Below are 17,151 nucleotides of genomic sequence, written 5' to 3' on the forward strand. Positions count from 1 at the left end.
GGAATGTGTTCCACCTGCTGTGTTTTTCCGGTGCTCCTCCCCTGGTGAGACCCAGGTGTTTGCAATTGTCTCGTCAGTGTGCGTATTTACCATTCCCCCTTAAGTTCGCTTCTTTTTACCCAGTTTTAAGTTTGTAAAGTTTTTCTGTTATTTTTTCTCTAAAGCCAAAAGTTTTGTGCTCCAGCACTATATTTTGTTGCCTGCTCCCATGCGTCCCACAGCCAAAGGCAATCAGAACAAAAAGTGACCGGCACCCAGAAAGTAGACAGGAAATTCCCTCAAAAACTAATGGGAAATGTTCCAAAATTTACTGGAAGCATCCTAAAATAACAAAAGAAGTGACATGTCCAATTCACTTAAACTGGCTGTGGATGCTTTATCTTTCAGTGGCATTAAGTTCGCTTTTGTGGTCCGGGGAGCAAAACAATAATCAATGTCTATTGTACTGCTATCGTTGGGTTTTTTTATTACACGCCCGCCATTTTTTTTCGTCTAGTCATCGGCGAATCCACAGCGTTTGCTTGACGCGCTCCCTCCGACAACAAACTTAGTTGGAAAGTGCTTTCGGATTTCACCGTGAAAAATGGAGCGCGCGTTCCCTGTCAGCACGGCTCCGGATCACGGCAATCTTTTTTCATCATTTCATCTTTAATCAAATGGAGGGAAATGATATCAGGCCACTCGTGAAGCGTATCCTGCGCTGGAAGAGACCTCGCGGGAGGAGGAGAATGGTATTCCGAGGTCGCAAATAGATGGGATGGATTATTAATGAGTTGAATATGAGACGTGTGGAATGCTACATACAGATCCTTATCACGCAGACTAATTGCAATTGGCGTCAGCTGCTTGAATCGCCAGAACAAAAATGAAAATGTTGAAAGTTTTTGTCTTATTGTCTCGCCATTTTTAGTTACCATGACGATTAATTTCAAAACGGAGCGGCATGTTCTAAATAAATTTTGCATTTTGCACGTTGTCAAACGTTCAATTATTTTAAAAGTTAAGTAGCGAGCTCAAATCCCATTCAATGACACCTCTCTAGTGTTAGCTTGCTAAAACCAAAACATAAGTAATAGCTGATTGGCTTCTTGTTTTTGGTTTCTTTGCAAGAGTTAACAATTGAAAAAAGCAACCTATTTGAAAATAATTAGAAAATTAGATCATATTGAGATTTTTTTTTTTTTAAATGAAATTTCTCTTTACCCACAACGAAATGAGTTTTGACGTTGTGTATTAGACGTCAATGGCAGCCATTGACTTCATTTTAATTAAGGCAAGTACATAAAAAGGTTGTTGATTTGGTTTTACTTTGTGTTCAAAATAGTAATATTCCAAAATTAGAGCCCCCATGCCCATCCCACCCACCGACCCCCCTCCCCCTTCCGAGGTCATCACTCAGACGACTCGTAAACAATCGATTGGCGCTTATCAATACCGGCCGATTTATTTTTCACACCATCTGTCAAAATGGCCGTCCCATTCGCCTGCAGATTCTGAACCAAAAAAAGTGATTCCCTCGACTATACATTGCGCGGATAAAGGTCGATCGAACCGCAAGTAGGCGTGTCAGCGTGGGGAAAAAAAGGAGGAGAGTGTCCAACCTCCCTCTTGAGCCTTTTAAACGACCACACTGCGCTTCTCGGCTCGTTTATCAAACAAATGACGCGCATCGCACTGAGCTGTGCTATTATCACTCCCCGTTGGAGCACTCTCACGCCTCTTAATGGCCGTCTCACCTGCACGGGCTAGTGAGCCAGCGAGGCCCCTCTGGACGTCGGCAGAGATGGCGGGCTTCAACCAGGAAGTGGAGTATGCGCTGAACACGACGACATTTTTGCCATCTTCTTGTCATGGTATTATGCCAATGATTGGACTTTAGGAATGAGGGACCTACAAAATAAAAAAAATATCTGAGCCTAGATGGGCCTTGTGAGAGAGCAGCATCCCACCTAAGCAGCCAAATTCAAAGCATCGCCATATTTGGTAGATTTAAATCGCCTGAAGCCAGTGAGAGTTACTCAGTTATCAAAATATAAATGACATGATAAATAGCTTCATACTTTATCCATTTATTGTGAATTTCCTTTGCTAACCTTTGACCTCAGGACCACAAAATGTAATCACCTCCTGTATTTCGTGTTGCAAATGTATCCCTTGATTTGTTCCAATTAGCAAAGATCGTTAGGCGCTACGATGGGTTCAATGCTTGGTGTCATTACAGAAGAACATGCTATGCTAGCTGTTAACTAAGAAAAGCTATTCCTGGTAGTACCGTATTTTCACGACTATAAGGCGCACTGCATTATAAGGCGCACCCTCAATGAATGACACTTTTTTTTTTCCATACATAAAGCATACTGGATTATAAGGCGCCCTGTCTATTTTGGAGAAAATTTAAGACTTAAGTGCGCCTTATAGTCGTGAAAATACGGTAAATTGAATTGAATTTTTTACCTTGGTAAAAGTGGCAGTTATGTGGATTCAGATTGTCTGTGAACACACCAGTCAAACTTGGTGTTTTATTTATTTATTTGACTAATAGACAGGAAAGCTTAAATGTGCATTTAACGTCAACAAGAAAGTCTGTTTGAAAGTCTGCTGCGTGCGTACCTTGTCTGGCGCATTACGAAAGCTCACCCAAAGCGTTTCCATTCCATCGCAGGCGGTATTTGAATGTTCACATATCGTCTGATTCCAGCTACCCGGACTTTATGAAGTTGACATTTGTGTCACCGGACGACAGGTCGGCGTTTAAATGCCAGGCTTTTAATGATTTTGATGCGCTGACTTCTTTTCAAGGCTCGCGAAAGAAGAACAAGGAGAAGAAGGAGGAGGACGAGGCCCGCAGCGTGCGCCGATTGCAGGCTGGCAGATAAGAGGAGCGTTTTATAGCTTCTTTTCAAGAGTCGACGTGCTCCTCTAGTGAACAAGAGGAGACAAAGACCCAGAAGAAAAGCAATGACAGCTTCCGTGTGGGTGAGCCTCGTCAACTTTTAATAACGCTAGCGCCGCTTCGCTCTGAAGAGCATCTCGTTAAACGCTAGAAGGAGGCACCCAAAAAGGAGGGAAAAGTATGGAAACCGCCTTCTTCGTTTACTGCCATTGACGGCGATAGATGTCCAATCTAGCCATTTCAGTCCTAATGAATTGAGCGTCTATCGCAAACAAAAGGCGCAGAAACTGCTGGCAATGACTACGAAAATATGCGTGTGGAAAAATTGCCATTTTGTTGATAGCAGCAGATGAGAATAAAAAGGAAGGAAAGGAAAGAGAAAGGAGAGGAAATGATCTAGGAGTGTAGCAGCTGTGTTGCGGCCACTCTTCAGTCATGCTCGGCTTCTTTAAACTCTGCCACGGAAAATACGTGTGTGCTTGCGTGTGTGTGTGTGTGTGTGTGTGTGTGTGTGTGTGTGTGTGTGTGTGTGTGTGTCCAAGTACCAGCGGTTGGCAGTGACTGATACGCAGACGTCAACAGTCGATAAGACACTATTTAAATGCAGAAAAAGACGTTAGCAGTCGATCGATTTAGATCAGTGGTAGGGCACCTAAGGCTCCCGAGCCATATGTGGCTCTTTTTGATGGGTGCATATGGCTCTCCGCTAATCTGTGAGGTAAAAATACAGGAACCGCTGGTGAGAGAGCTGTGTCCCGAACGTACCAATAGCACCTTTTTAATCGTAATTTTTCTTCATTAGACTCTTCTGTATGCATACTCATTGATATTCATTGATTAGCAACAGCGTAAAAAAAATATCATAAGAATTCAGAGACTTTTTACTTAAAAAGTTGTGAAATGACTAAAAAAATGCACATATTTTACTTTTAAATTCTGAGTATGGCTCTCAAGGAATAAAATTTGAAAATATTAATTGTTTATGGCTCTCTTCGTCAAAAAGGTTTCCGACCCCTGATTTAGATAGTGGTTTCATTTAAAGCCTTCCATTCTTCGTCAATCAAATATTGCAAAATACTAGCAGATATAGGGATGAATTGAAACTGGCACAATTGTTTTTAATGTCATTTCCTTTTTCAAAGACATAAAGCATATTTACCGACGTTTGAACGTCCATCCTGCAAATGTTGTCGTCCTCCCCTAAATCAGAAATACTCATGCCTTTCTGGCGCCCACTAGTGGTCACACACGAAATTTTCATCTCTATCTTGGTGTGGTTTTCACACGCTAGGCAGAAAAGCTGCCATTTTTATTGTCGGGGCAACGACAAAATGTCCCATCAAGTGTCCAAGCGGTTCCGAAGGACTATGAAGAGTGAGCGGAAACAAACGAGTCCCATTTCTTCTGCCACAAGACTTGCGCCGCGTCTTTGAGGTCGGGTGGGAGCGAACTGAACCTACAGCCACAAGTAAGGCGACTTTAGTGGACGCCGAGTCGAGCCGATAGGATGAAATAAGTCACCTGATGGAGTTGAGCGCCAGCTCCTTGAGGGTTCCCACGTTGGCCCTCAGGCCGCCGATGCCCACGAAGGCCTGGTAGAAGTCGTAGGACAGGCCCGTGCTGCCGAACATGGACGGGTCATCTGAACTGATCACCAAAGGGTGGCCCTCTGACATCAAGGCCGCCGCGGGGTGGTTACGCAGATCTGAAACCAGCTTCAGAACCTGAACATTTGGATGCCGGGATGCAAATTGAAATCCAGAAGGAGGAAATCAGACTACATTTTAAGAAGGCGACCTGGTTGGAGATAGGGCAGACCTCCACCGCCACCTGCCCCAGCCTGGAGATCTCTTTGGCCAGGGGGTGGCGCGCCAGCGCATAGCCGTGCCCGATTCGGCTGGTGTTGAACAGTAGCGCGTCTAAAATGTTCTGATCCGTCTCTGTGCCCTCTTTGTCTACCGGGGTCAACAATGAGAAAATTAGGACAGTAGCGAGTCAAATTGTGTCCGCCGTAGTTTCAAGTCCCTTTCCAACCTACCGGTTTCTCCCGCGTGAAAAAAGAAGGGCAGGTCGACGTTCCGCCGGGCGGGCAGCGAGAGCGCGTCCCGGAAATACCAAAGCGGCCTGCCGCTGTCCTCCCTGCCCACCTGCAAAACAAGACATCAGATCGTCATGGGGGGTCCCAACAATGGCGTAAAAGACGTCAATTGGCACCAGGTCGAATCCTGCCACTACGTCGGGGAAGTCCTTCCGCAGCGCCGAGGCTTCCTGGACGGCCGCCGTCACCTCAGACGCGCTCAGCGCCCTGGAACGTTCCTTTTAGTCTAAGTTTGCCAAACGACAACAAGCCTCCCGGGCGCGTACGTGCCTGTGTACGGCGACAATAACGCGAGCGCCCAGGAAGTCCGGATGATCGGCGACAAACTTCTCGGTGACCTCTCGAAAGGTCCTGAGCGTCCAAATCTTGTCGTGGATGGTGCCGTCCAATTCGTACGTCTGAAATGATAGGTCATGAGGAGAGGTCGCAACCTTTGGGTACCTCACGATACGATACAAGTCTATCGATAATGAGTATATCTAGAAAAAAAACGAACCCTGGCCAAGCCGCTGCGCAATTCCAGATACATGACGTTGTCTTGGTGCAGCTCGCTCAAACCCTGCAGAAGGTAATCCCTCAGAACGGGGGCGTGGCTAATCAAGCCCGCCGCGGCGATAAAGGCCCTCTCAAACTTGTCCCACACGGCGTCCTGGTCTGGGTACTCGCCGTCCGGGTCGTCGGTGACCAGCGTGAGATGCTTCATCAGGCTAAAAAAAAAACAGGCGCCGCGGTCGTCGGGGCAGTCGCGAAACCTCGAGACGCGGGCGGAGGTACCTGACGTCAAAAGCGTTGGGGTCGCCCGCCTTGGCCCGGAGCACGCTGACCAGCTGCCAGTAGAAGCAGTCCCAGCGCGGGTACGGTCGCCGCAGAGAGAAGACGAAGCGCACCGATTCGTCCCACGTGTAGCAGACGTAGCAGTCGGGCCGGTACGTGGCGTTCTTCACCAGCCACTCGGCGCTCGCCAGCGACGAGCTGTGAACGTGCAGGGCGCCGCCTGCGGGGCAGCGCGGGCGTCACGCGAGTAGCCGCGTGGGGGACGTTCCATCGCGCCACGCGCATCACCTTTGGGCATGTCCTGCAACAGTTTGAAAATGGGGCTGCGGCGTATGAGGTCCTTGGCCTTGAAGAAGTGGACGGCAGACGGGAAAGGCTCGGCGTCCATCTCGCGCTCCTTCATCCGGCGTAGCCGGGCGTCCAGCCGCCGCTCAGCCGGCGTGAGGGCCAGGCCGCCGCCCGTTTGCCTGGATGCCTCTTGGAGCATCAGACGGTCCCGCCGGTTGGGGTCGGGGACCCCCGTGGCAGCCGCCAACCACAGCAAGGTTACCACCCCATGAAGCAGGAAGGCAGCCATTCCCTGAGGTGACACTGGGTGGCGCTGTTCACCTCCTGCAAGCAATAGAAAAAAACAACAGAGTCATAAAGTGGTTATTTTGTTGTTCTTTGACTTTCATGAAATTGGGAGACATTGTGGTTTTAATTAAATTAAATAATAAATTACATTTACAGTGCAAGTGTACAACAGTGCTGAAGTTTTTGGATATTAGGTGATAGTTACCCTGACCACCTTATTTGTAATAATAATAATAATAATCGGACATAGGCCGTAATGTAATGTTAAAAGCAGATGCCACAAAGCAACGGCTTGCATTTTCAAAGTTGTATTTGGAGTTTCCCCCCCAAAAATTGTTTTGCATACTCATTTTATTGGCAAAATCAACTATTTTGACGATGATAGATTCTCCAATCCCTACATCAATGGCCCCTTTTAACATAAATTGGACTAACTACCACAACAAATAAAACCTAAATACTAAGTATAGTCCTGGTCCAAAAGTGAACGTCTTAAAAACCAAAGCATAAAATTGGAAATCGAATAAATATAATTTAGATCAATAAATATCCAATTGAAATATTCCTTCTGAATTTAAAGACGAGATTCACCAACGCGCAAACTGGAACTTTAAAATAATATCTTAAGCATACTCACACGAAAGCGTGCGTTCTTTCGGCCGTCTCCAGTTCAACTGCGTCCGTTCCTGTTGAACATGTCAGCAAAACCCGGCTGCGATGGGATAATTGAGGCATTTCCCTCTGACAAATAGCATGTGATTAAGTAACTAGCCCGGCATGAATGGACAGCGTGGCGGGATGAGCGCACACGTGTTTGCATGTGTGGGAACAAAGCTAGTGTCAGAAATGGACATAACATGGATAAAGAGGACTGAAGCACACATGGCAAGACATTGACGTCACCTGGAAGGGAAGAAAAACCTAACCTAACCAAAGTGTGCGCTTTAAAGGGACGCATGATGTGTACCACCATTCAGAGATTTTATTATATTGGACTGCACATGACATGTTCAAACACACATAACTTAGTCTGGAAAACTCATATACAGACAGCACATCCACTCTGGCAGAGTCATAAATGAACTGTTCAAACAGCTCGGCTTACTTGGTCACAATCCAGTAAGTTACTTTTCACGTAGGTGGCGCTCTTCAGGCGCAAACGTCGGCGACGTGTCACACATACACGACAACAATATTAATAACGGTGACAAAGGTCCCTCTTTTTTACGCAGGAACGTGACCTGAAACAATAGAGAATGGAAAGGATTCGGAAAGGGAGGGGGCGGGGCTTCTCAGTCCATGAACTTGCGGTTGGGGTTGGCGCCGAAAAGGGCCACTCGGATGTCGGGCATCATCTGCGGAAAAAAAGGCCAATTAAGGGCGCAAATAAGCACAAAAGATGGATTGTTTGGGAGCGGCGATGGAAATGATCAATATCACATGATCATGTGACAAAAAATAAGGGGTTGGAGGGATGCAATTGTTTGAGTTGAAATGCAAAGAGTTAGTTATTCTTGTTTATTCCTAACAGAATGTACAGCAAAATAAAATTACGTTTGGCAGTTTAATTTATTTTTCATATTTTGGGGCTTATTTAGCAACACATGATTTTTGTTTGTGAGTCACAATGTGAATTTAAATGACGTCACGAGTGTTATTTATTTGTATTTATGGGCGTTTTATTAGCCAAGTTGAGGTCATGTGAAAGGCCAATTGTACAACTGCAAAGTCAATTAAACTATCCGTGATAAATGTTATTGGAGGCTTACGGAGACTGTTTAGTGCCCCTCCTGGTGCAGTCTTAAAGACAGAAGGGCATTTGGGGAAAGCTGCTTTATGTTTTGCGTTAATGTCATTTGCTGGGAAATGTCACTCTGCACCTTTTGTAATTGGATCAGGACCAATTTTATGCATTAATTTCACAACCTCACACCATTTTTACCTGCTGAGCCAGGAGGTCCAATCTGCTTTCCAGAGTGTTGGCCACTTTAATCTTGCCGTCGCCATTGTAGAGTTCGATACCTCCGGAGCTGTCCGATCATTTAGTTGTGAAACATGACAAAAAATATCGTGGTTAATGTAGACCAGACATAGCCGCGGTAATCGAAAAATTGCAAATTAAGGGCACCCCTATAACTTTTTTTTTCTTCTTCAGTGCTGAGTCCTAATAGCAAGAGTGGCTTCCGCTTATGAGTTTCAGCATGGATTTTCACATTTTTATGAACTTTAAAAAATAATAATATATGTAATACAGTGGTACCTCGTCATACGACCGCTCGTCATACAAAATGCTCGTCTTACGGGGGAAATTTCGATCGAATAATTCGCCCGTTATGCGGTCAAAATTTCGTGATGCGACCAAGCCAGGTCTTTTTTGCATATCTTTCGTGTATAACAATATTTACGAGCACGGAACGAATAATTCAAACGAGTTCCTCCTCGGACCAGGAAATGCACAACGCGCATGCAAAAAGAAGGCTTTCTGGGTAATGAAGTATACTCCTGCAAACAACACCCATACCTTTCTCAGAATAAAACTTCATTACCCACAATCAATACGTGGGAAGCTCAGCTATGTCATTTCCTGTTATTCTTTCTTAGGAAAGGTACCGCGATCGTTCCTTAAAGACTATTTCTCGTTGGCAAGTGGCCGTGCTTTATCCTATTGTGAGGACATTTGTGTGCATCATTTTGGGAATATTTTGAAGGCAATACAACAGTAAACAGTCCATCGATAGCGAACGTGAGGGCGGAGGCGTGACAAACCGCCAACCCGAAAAACGAAGGTAACAAAAGATTACAACAAAATTAGAATTCAGTTTTGTGTAAAGTTACATTAAACATATGTTTGAGTGTCTGTATATATTAATCCAAGTTTATTTAAATTTGTTTGTTCCGTTTACGAGTGCGTTGTCGTGGAAAAAAAACGAACCACCCCCCCCCACGCCCCCAAACGTCTCTGTCTCCCGTCGGCGAAATCTGCCCAATTTTTGTTAGATTAAACACATTTTATTACTATTAAACCACTAGTTATGTGTTACTTTGTTAATAGATGGCGAATTAGAAGAAATAAAACATTTTTTCCAATCCAATATCCTGTTTTTGGTGTTTTTTTCAGAGGGCTGGAACGAATTAATTTGTTTTCCATTCATTTCAATGGAAAACGTCCGCTCGAGTTACGAGAATCTCGTCATACGAGCTCAGTTCCGGAACGGATTTAGCTCGTATCTCGAGGTACCACTGTATATGTTTTAAAAATAATTAACAGCATTAAAAAAATCGCAAAGTAGTGAATTCGCGATAATTGAGGGATTACTGTAGACTCAACAGTTCGTACATGTCGGGCGACAGGAAGTTGTCCTGATCGATGCGGACCTCCAGGTTGTTTTTCACGGCCGCCTTGTACACGGGAATGGTCCTCTGGATGGACGCCTAAGAGTGAAAAAGTGATGATGATCAAACGGTTCCTTGGAAAGACAAAGCGTGTGGACAGACTCACCTGGACCAACTGCAAGTCTTGCTTACGACACCGAATGGTCACTTTGGGCTCCAGCAGTTGATAGAAACCCTGAGGAAATAACACTGGCGTCATTTCCGCGATTGCCATTGTCGTCACGATCATTCGTGGTTACGGTGATGGAAGCTTGAAAAGCGGTAGCCGACCTGGAGGATCAAGCCGTCGATCAGCGCCGAATACCTTTGCGGCTCTCGCGCCACGTTAGTCAGTCGTTGCCGGGCTTCGTTAAGCATTTCCTGAAAGCCAAAGCATCCAATTGAGAGGTCATTCCGTGTTCGAAGGCCGAGCGCGTGACTTACGGAGATCATGTCGTCGCGCGCTTTGAGGACCTTGAGGCGGGCCTGGTTCATCAGGTTGGACATTTGGCTGTTAAGCGGACAAATGACAAACACGCCGTCTCACATTAGCGCTCAAATTGGCCGTTGTTGTGGCCGACGGGTCACACGGGAGGCCATTGTGTCGCACGCGACAAGGAAACCCGATCACGGGGGTGTCGCCACGCACATTTTCTTCTGCTGCTCGATCTGCTTCTCCTTCTTCTCGTAGTACTCCATGATCTTCAAACGCTGCGTCTGCACTAGGCGACCCTTCTCGATGTTGAACTCCTCCTCAGCCTGGAGGAAAGGGGGGGAAACAAGGGTAACTATTTGTAATATAATGCCCCCTGGTGGCCACTGACGGATACTCGTACTTTAGCGTCAATCTCCTCCGCCTTCTCGTTGGCCTCCTGCTCAATGAAGGCCATCATGTGCTTGATCTGTGGAGGAGAGGATTTGTTCATTTCTAATTCATCACCTACTTTTGACGGCTTTAGACGTCCTTCCTATTTCAACTTTAAAGGCTGGAAGCGATCAAACATGATTATTATGACATCAGTCGGAGGATTGTGTGGAGATTAAAAATGTATTTTCCCTTTGGTTGATACACCAGTTTCATATGCGGCCCTTGTCATGTGATTGTCATGTGATCAGTGGGCAATATCATTCAACAATGCACTTGCCATTTCAACAGTCCAATATTTTAAATAAAATATTGTCAAATAACAATATGTTATTATTCCCCCATTCAGTTTAGCATTAACCTCCAGCAACTATCTCAATGTCATTGAGCAGTGTGGACATTTTTGATAAATATACGAAGAAACACGATTAATAACAGTGTCGGTCTTTACAAGCGTTATTGTTTTTCATATTTCTAAGGGGGCAAAAAATGTTACCTGTTTCTGAACGTCGGCATCGCTGAGCGCCATTGTGACTCCTGCTGCGTTTTACGTCGGGCCTGCCATTCAATCACAAAAACCGGTAATCAAACCTCAACAAAACGCCACATTTCAACACAACTGTCGCTTTGGAATAGCGAGACATCCAAATCAATATTTATATTCACCCGTAAAATGTCCAGATGACGACGAATGAGTTAATCCCGGCGATCGTGACTCGTAGAGCGGTCTATGGTGCAGCACAATGTCAGCTGACAGCCCCGGTCACGTGATGTTTACTTCCTTTTTTTCCAAGCCAATCAGACAGGAAGTGGAAAGCGACGTTCAAATCCCGTCGTAAAATTGGCTACAAAACAACAATACGTATTATAAATACATAGTTAAATCAAACACCCCCTGGGATGTTGTTAAATTAAATAGGCATACATTAAAACTCTAAAATGGCACACGCTTTAGTAGGAAATGATCAAAATCACACAAAGTACATTTTAAAGTTAATTATTTACCCTATTTTGACGACCTACGAGTCCGCAACCCAAAATTTGCATTGTTTCCATTCAATGCCAAAGTCTGATTAACAACTTAAAACATTTGTTCTCACCTGCAACCCCCCATGGCAGATCTAAGGCCAAGTGTGAGATCATGGATTTTGAAGGAAGGGAGGGAGAGCGAGAAAGAGAGCAAGCGAGACTGTGCATTGGGTGGGATATACTTGGGCAGCAGAAATCAAGCGTGCATGTCTGGCCGCCTGTCACACGCCTCGTGTGACTTTGTTTCTTAATTCACGCCGCTCTCCGGGAATACTCGTTGGCAAGCAGCTCGCCAAACGCACAGAGGTATGCTCAGTTTTCTCTTTGCGCGTAGAAAAGTTTCCGGCCTTCATTGTTGGCCTTCCTGCGAAGTGCGATTAATTTGAAGAAAACCTAGGAAGAAAGGTCACTAAGGGTCATGTCAATGTAAGTGAAGGGCAGACAGTAATCTGGGACTGAAACCACTTTTTCCAATGGAATATGGGATGATGAAAGTACGTACATTGGACATGTGTCTATGTTCAGGATGGGAATCTAATTAAAGGCAAGTTAAGAAGGATCAGCAACAAGGATTAATGTGTGCACGTGAGCGGCCAATGTAAATTGGACCGAATTGGCCTCGCGCTCACTTAACCAGCAATACAAATTAATGCGACGCAAAAATGACCCAAATTTTCATACTACAATGCACAATACAAACTCCAGATGAACGATTTTTCCATTCATTTTGATGGGAAAAGTGACTTTGAATAAATGTATTTTGACATAGTTCACAGAACTCCACAAATAAGATGGCGTCACTTCTTGAGATTTGATAGCTCCTGATCGATTCCGAAACATGTTTATTTTGCTACGATGCAGAGCAAAACACAAAGCAACACGTTTCCAACGAGACGGCAAGAGCTAACCATTTCTATTCTGGGCCCGGCTGGCCGACAAATACTTTCCACAGTGGAGTCACGACACGCTGGGTGAAGAGGGTCACCTTCGCGTGACTCGGAGGCACGCTGGAAAATATTTTTTAAAAGGACACCAATAAACATCTGCATTTAAAACACATGCTTGGCATCCAGAAGCAATTGACATACTTCCAAACGTGATTATGTGTTATCCCCGCAGGCGCCATCCTTCATTCTGGAGAAGAACGTCCCAGTCGAGTCTGGCGGGGGGACCGTGGCCGCCGCCCGGTCCCTGAGCCCAGGACCCTGGCAGAGCGAGAGCCTGCTGGCAGAGTCCTGGTCCACCATGGGCGACGTAGACCCCGAGGACACCAAGAGCCTGGACGGCAGCGATGAGGGGGTGGCGGCAAACCACTGGTCCAACTCCGACGTGGTGCAAGAAGAGGACGAGGAGCTTCAGACCAGCGTTTTGGACCTCCAGGTTCCCGAGACTGCAGACGGCGAGTTAGTGCAAACGCCGCCGCTGCCCGTCTTCCGGCTGGAGCCCCCCTCTGCCACCTCCACGCCGACGCCCTCCGCCGTAGACGGCGAGGGGCCCACGTACGCCACGCCCAGCCTCCTCCCGCCATCCTCCTTCGACCCCCCGCCCGTCGGCAAGGAAAAGCCCGAACCGGGGTTGCCCGTGCTGCTGTGCGGAGGCGCCGCTTTGGTAGCCGTGGTGGGCGTGATGGCGTACGGCGCCGTGGCCTACTGCAGGAAGTGAAAGGAAAAACGGGCTGTGTTTGAAATCATTCCCTACTTCCTATTCACTTTCCCATAAACTTCGCTGGCCAATATCTGCTGAAATGCATGACGGGATACACCGACTTCTTCACGACCTTTCAAGGATACCAAACGAACACAAGAACATTTCACGACAGCAGGCACATTATAGTTGGGGAATGATTTCCAACACTGTACCGCTTTCTTTTTCCTCCACTATTTTCCTTTGTCCGCACATTTCAGCAAAATGACACACGATTCTGCCTCCGTTGTTGCGCTTATGCTACCTCAGCTCACAGCAGAGCTTGTGGCTTTGACGGTAACAAATTATGTTTTGAATCTGCAAAATTGAAGGTTTTTTTTACACTTTTGTCTCTTTCCACCCACAAATTTAACAAAATCTGACACTTTAGCAACTTTACAAAACTCCCCTAGACAACAATAGACTCGTTTATTCACCCCTCGCAGTCAAAATTGATTTATCCTACTGTTGTTAATGGGTGCTTTTAATGTAACATATCTTTTATCATATAAACATGGGATGTCAGTGAATGAGTCAAGCATCCATCCCACTTCCCTGGTCTTCTATTTTCTCATCATAAAGAAAAGCCAATCCAACTTTTAGTGCTTGTGTGTCACTTTCTGAGATTGACTTTGTGTCACTTCTTCATTTTTACGCAGAATGACTGTATAAATATTTTTTTAAAAATAGAACAATGGCGTGGACTGTGCGGTCACGAAGCAGCGATTGAATGAAGAACGGGAAGGAATGCGCTCGCTTCTTTGTTTGGACTGGAATTTAAAAAAAACATTTTTTAAAAACACCATAAAATTATCTTTCAATTCCCCATAAAGATGGACTGATAAATTTCTTACCAATTCCATATACCTAATGAAATGTCGAACAAGTTTCCCAGAAAGATAACGGCACCAGGCCGCAACACCTGCACGAAGGCGTCACGCTTGAGCCGCCATCTGACACGTTGCGTTGCCTTATTTATGGAGCCGTGCGCCCCCCAACGACCGCAAAGTCCCCCTCCCGACCAGAAATGTATTGGAGCAAAACTTTGCGGTTGATTTTGGTATCAGCCATGGCAGGAAACACTCACCCCCATTTGCATGCCTGCACAAACACTGAACAAACACAATAAGACGTCATTGTCATGGCAAGTAAGTACAATAACCACTAAGCACATGGCAACTCACCTGCGGTCTCTTTCCCATAATCGCCTTTTAAAAAAAAAAGTCATATGAGGTCCAGGCGTGCCCTTAAAAGGGGAACTTGGGCAATAAGTCGGTTGATATTTAAAACGCGGCGCCGGAGTTAAATGGACTTCTCGAAAAGAAAGTGTTTGTTTGAAGAGGGCCCACACGCTGTTGTTTGTTTGACACGGTGATGTGCGTTAAACATTAAGCTAATAAGAAGCACGCCTATGGTTAAATACTGAACAATAAAGAAAAAAAATGAGGTTTTAAATTTTTAGATTTATGCCAGCAGGCGAGTGATTAGCGCGTCGGCCTCACAGTACGGGGGTCGAGGGTTCGATCCCAGCCTCACTGTGTGGAGTTTCAGAAAACGGTTCAGAAAACGAAGAAATATTGATGGCTTTTGCTTTAAAAAATGACTTCTAAATCCAATATACATTTATATAAACACCTGGAATGATCCAAATAATCAACTATTTAGATCAGGGGTCAGGAACCTTTTTGACGAAGAGAGCCATAAACAATTCATATTTTCAAACTATTCATTGAGAGCCATACTCAGAATTTAACAGTAAAAATATGTGTGCATTTATTAATCATTTGCCACTTTGAAAGTAAAAAAAGTCTCTGAATTATTTTAAGAATATTTTTTCACGGTTGCTAATCAATGAGTATCAATGAGCGTATGCATGCAAAAGAGTATAATGAAGAAAAATTATAATTAAAAAGGCGCTAGAGATAGTGTCGGCGCCACAGTGTGACGCTCCCATTGGTGCGTTCGGTCGGGGCTTAGGTGGTCTCTCACCAGTGGTTCCCATATTTTATCACACAAGTTAGCAGAGAGCCATATACACCCATCAAAAGAGCCGCATATGGCTCCCGAGCCATAGGTTCCCTACCCCTGATTTAGATCAATCAATCGTTTGGAGACGTAGTTGACCTCAACAACATTTATGCTATGTTTTGATTAAGGCAATATTACTATTAGTAATTTTCCCTCCACCTGTTCTGTGGTTTTTCTGTGGGAGAGCAGCAGTGCCAGAACTTAACATGCAAATAAACGTGCAGCGGCAGAACACACAGACAAAAAATCTGATTCCTTTGTAGGCTCAGATTCCAAACACAGAAAAGATTTTTTTTTAATCTTGCAATTAGCATATCTATGCTATCTGTGCCCGCCAATAAACACACGCAAAAAAAGAGAAGTCTACCATGGCCGTATTACATTGTGACGTGAACATTTAAATTGCGCTTCCTCCGACTATTTATGCCAGCGGACAGGTAGCGGAAAATGTTCCGATGTTAGCGTCCTCCGATGAGGGCCGAAACCTCCTCGCCCCAGAGCCACGCTCACTCCTACAAAATGGTGAGTAAACGTAGTTCATCCAAAATGCAATGATGATCACGACGGCGTGGAACCGATACGTTGCAGCACTGTTTGGACAACGACATCAACCAACACTTCCAGGATGCAATCGATGTCATCCGTCAGCATTCCAGTCAACCTTACTACGACTCAGGTATCCAAGCGCAGGATATTTCTATTTCATATTCCATGTATTTATACTTAAGAACAGTTTTGAGTGATTTTATACGGCCTCAGAGTACGCGCACTACGACACTATGGGCGCTCATCAGTGTCAGATCTCCTACTACATGGTGGGCCCCCACCCGGACGCACCGGCCCCCGTGTGCGACTGGCACGACACCAGCGTGGTAGGCTTGTAAAGATATATTTACGCACACGTATGACTTTAAATATGACCAGGACTATTATTTAGCAGCAGCAGATGTGGTCGCAGTTGTTGCCTGAAGTCTCTTCGATCCAAAGCGAACCGGTTAACTTTTACTCGTCTCAACGACTCGTGCCTCCACAGAGGAACAGAGGTAAGGCGCAATTGGTGACGACCCCTCGAGCTCCCACTTGACCGTGTTTGTCTTAAATGACCCGCAACGCAGGTCGCAAGAAGCTGCGCCTGTACGAGTACCTCCACGAGGCTCTCCACGATCCCGACATGGGCGACACCATCCAGTGGAGCGACAGCCAAAGCGGCACTTTCCACTTTGTTTCCAAGAATAAAGAACGTCTGGCGAAATCCTGGGGTCAGCGCAAGGGCAACCGCAAGACTATGACTTACCAGAAAATGGCGCGGGCCCTGCGCAACTACCGCCACACCGGCGAGATCGTCAAAGTGCGACGTAAACTCACCTACCAGTTCAACCCAGAAGTCTTGCACCGGCTGGGCTCGGGTCGGGCGTCGCAGGGGACGCCGGCCGACCCGTCCTCGCAAAACTATTGCGGCCCCGACTGGGAGAGCTGGTACGGGCAGTGCCCGCCGCGGGACTATGGTCACGCTAGCTTCGAAGCAAATTGTTGAAATAATTCAGGGACTTGACGGCGTTGAATTTATTCCTTGACCAAATGGCAATGTATTCTAAGATACACGGCATCAAAATGTTTTTTCACTTTACTGCAGAGGCGCTCTATCTGAAACTCGCCATGCTAAGCTAATTGAAGCTCCGAAAGGTTAGCAAGTCACATAATAAATCAAGGTGTCATTCACAAAGCTACCCTTTTCCTGACTGACTTGATCAAGTATTTTGCTCAAATAAACTTCCTGACCCGGTTAGTCTTTTGAGGGTTTGAATTGTCACGGCCTTGTTGTCAAACCCCTGA

The 17,151-nt window shown here is 45.7% G+C and overlaps 4 protein-coding genes and 1 long non-coding RNA gene across 6 annotated transcripts; 2 read left to right on the forward strand and 3 right to left on the reverse strand.

The window, feature by feature from the left end:
- Positions 1–3,911: 3,911 nt before the first annotated feature.
- On the reverse strand, positions 3,912–7,522 carry ada2b (adenosine deaminase 2b). Its single transcript, XM_077594496.1, has 10 exons — positions 7,477–7,522; positions 6,054–6,377; positions 5,766–5,985; positions 5,488–5,698; positions 5,262–5,389; positions 5,108–5,198; positions 4,932–5,040; positions 4,691–4,848; positions 4,415–4,617; positions 3,912–4,349 (listed from the first exon to the last, which is right to left on the reverse strand). The coding sequence occupies exons 1-10, from the start codon at positions 7,520–7,522 to the stop codon at positions 4,259–4,261; spliced, it is 1,581 nt and encodes a 526-aa protein (XP_077450622.1). The 3' UTR covers positions 3,912–4,258.
- On the reverse strand, positions 7,304–11,423 carry atp6v1e1b (ATPase H+ transporting V1 subunit E1b). Its single transcript, XM_077594172.1, has 10 exons — positions 11,245–11,423; positions 11,075–11,136; positions 10,550–10,615; positions 10,363–10,472; positions 10,158–10,224; positions 10,005–10,094; positions 9,841–9,909; positions 9,679–9,773; positions 8,284–8,371; positions 7,304–7,696 (listed from the first exon to the last, which is right to left on the reverse strand). The coding sequence occupies exons 2-10, from the start codon at positions 11,105–11,107 to the stop codon at positions 7,634–7,636; spliced, it is 681 nt and encodes a 226-aa protein (XP_077450298.1). The 5' UTR covers positions 11,108–11,136; positions 11,245–11,423; the 3' UTR covers positions 7,304–7,633.
- A 255-nt stretch (positions 11,424–11,678) lies between these two features.
- On the forward strand, positions 11,679–13,886 carry LOC144069084 (uncharacterized). Its single transcript, XM_077594173.1, has 2 exons — positions 11,679–11,913; positions 12,727–13,886. The coding sequence occupies exon 2, from the start codon at positions 12,853–12,855 to the stop codon at positions 13,267–13,269; it is 417 nt and encodes a 138-aa protein (XP_077450299.1). The 5' UTR covers positions 11,679–11,913; positions 12,727–12,852; the 3' UTR covers positions 13,270–13,886.
- On the reverse strand, positions 12,395–14,847 carry LOC144069085 (uncharacterized). The gene is made up of 4 exons (XR_013298382.1): positions 14,475–14,847; positions 14,378–14,402; positions 12,696–13,256; positions 12,395–12,614 (listed from the first exon to the last, which is right to left on the reverse strand). It is a non-coding gene; the product is annotated as an uncharacterized LOC144069085 (long non-coding RNA).
- Positions 14,848–15,767: 920 nt separating this feature from the next.
- Positions 15,768–17,148, forward strand: spic (Spi-C transcription factor (Spi-1/PU.1 related)). 2 transcript variants are annotated; one of them, XM_077593472.1, is made up of 5 exons: positions 15,768–15,840; positions 15,907–15,994; positions 16,078–16,190; positions 16,256–16,361; positions 16,434–17,148. In XM_077593472.1, exons 1-5 carry the CDS (start codon positions 15,790–15,792, stop codon positions 16,850–16,852), a joined length of 777 nt encoding a protein of 258 aa, XP_077449598.1. In that variant the 5' UTR covers positions 15,768–15,789; the 3' UTR covers positions 16,853–17,148. The 2 variants fall into 2 exon arrangements, with proteins under 2 accessions (XP_077449598.1, XP_077449599.1); XM_077593473.1 differs by having other exon boundaries at positions 16,259–16,361.
- The last annotated feature ends 3 nt before the right edge of the window (positions 17,149–17,151 follow it).

The sequence above is a fragment of the Stigmatopora argus genome, chromosome 23 (genome assembly GCF_051989625.1).
Source record: "Stigmatopora argus isolate UIUO_Sarg chromosome 23, RoL_Sarg_1.0, whole genome shotgun sequence".
NCBI classification, from domain to species: domain Eukaryota; kingdom Metazoa; phylum Chordata; class Actinopteri; order Syngnathiformes; family Syngnathidae; genus Stigmatopora; species Stigmatopora argus.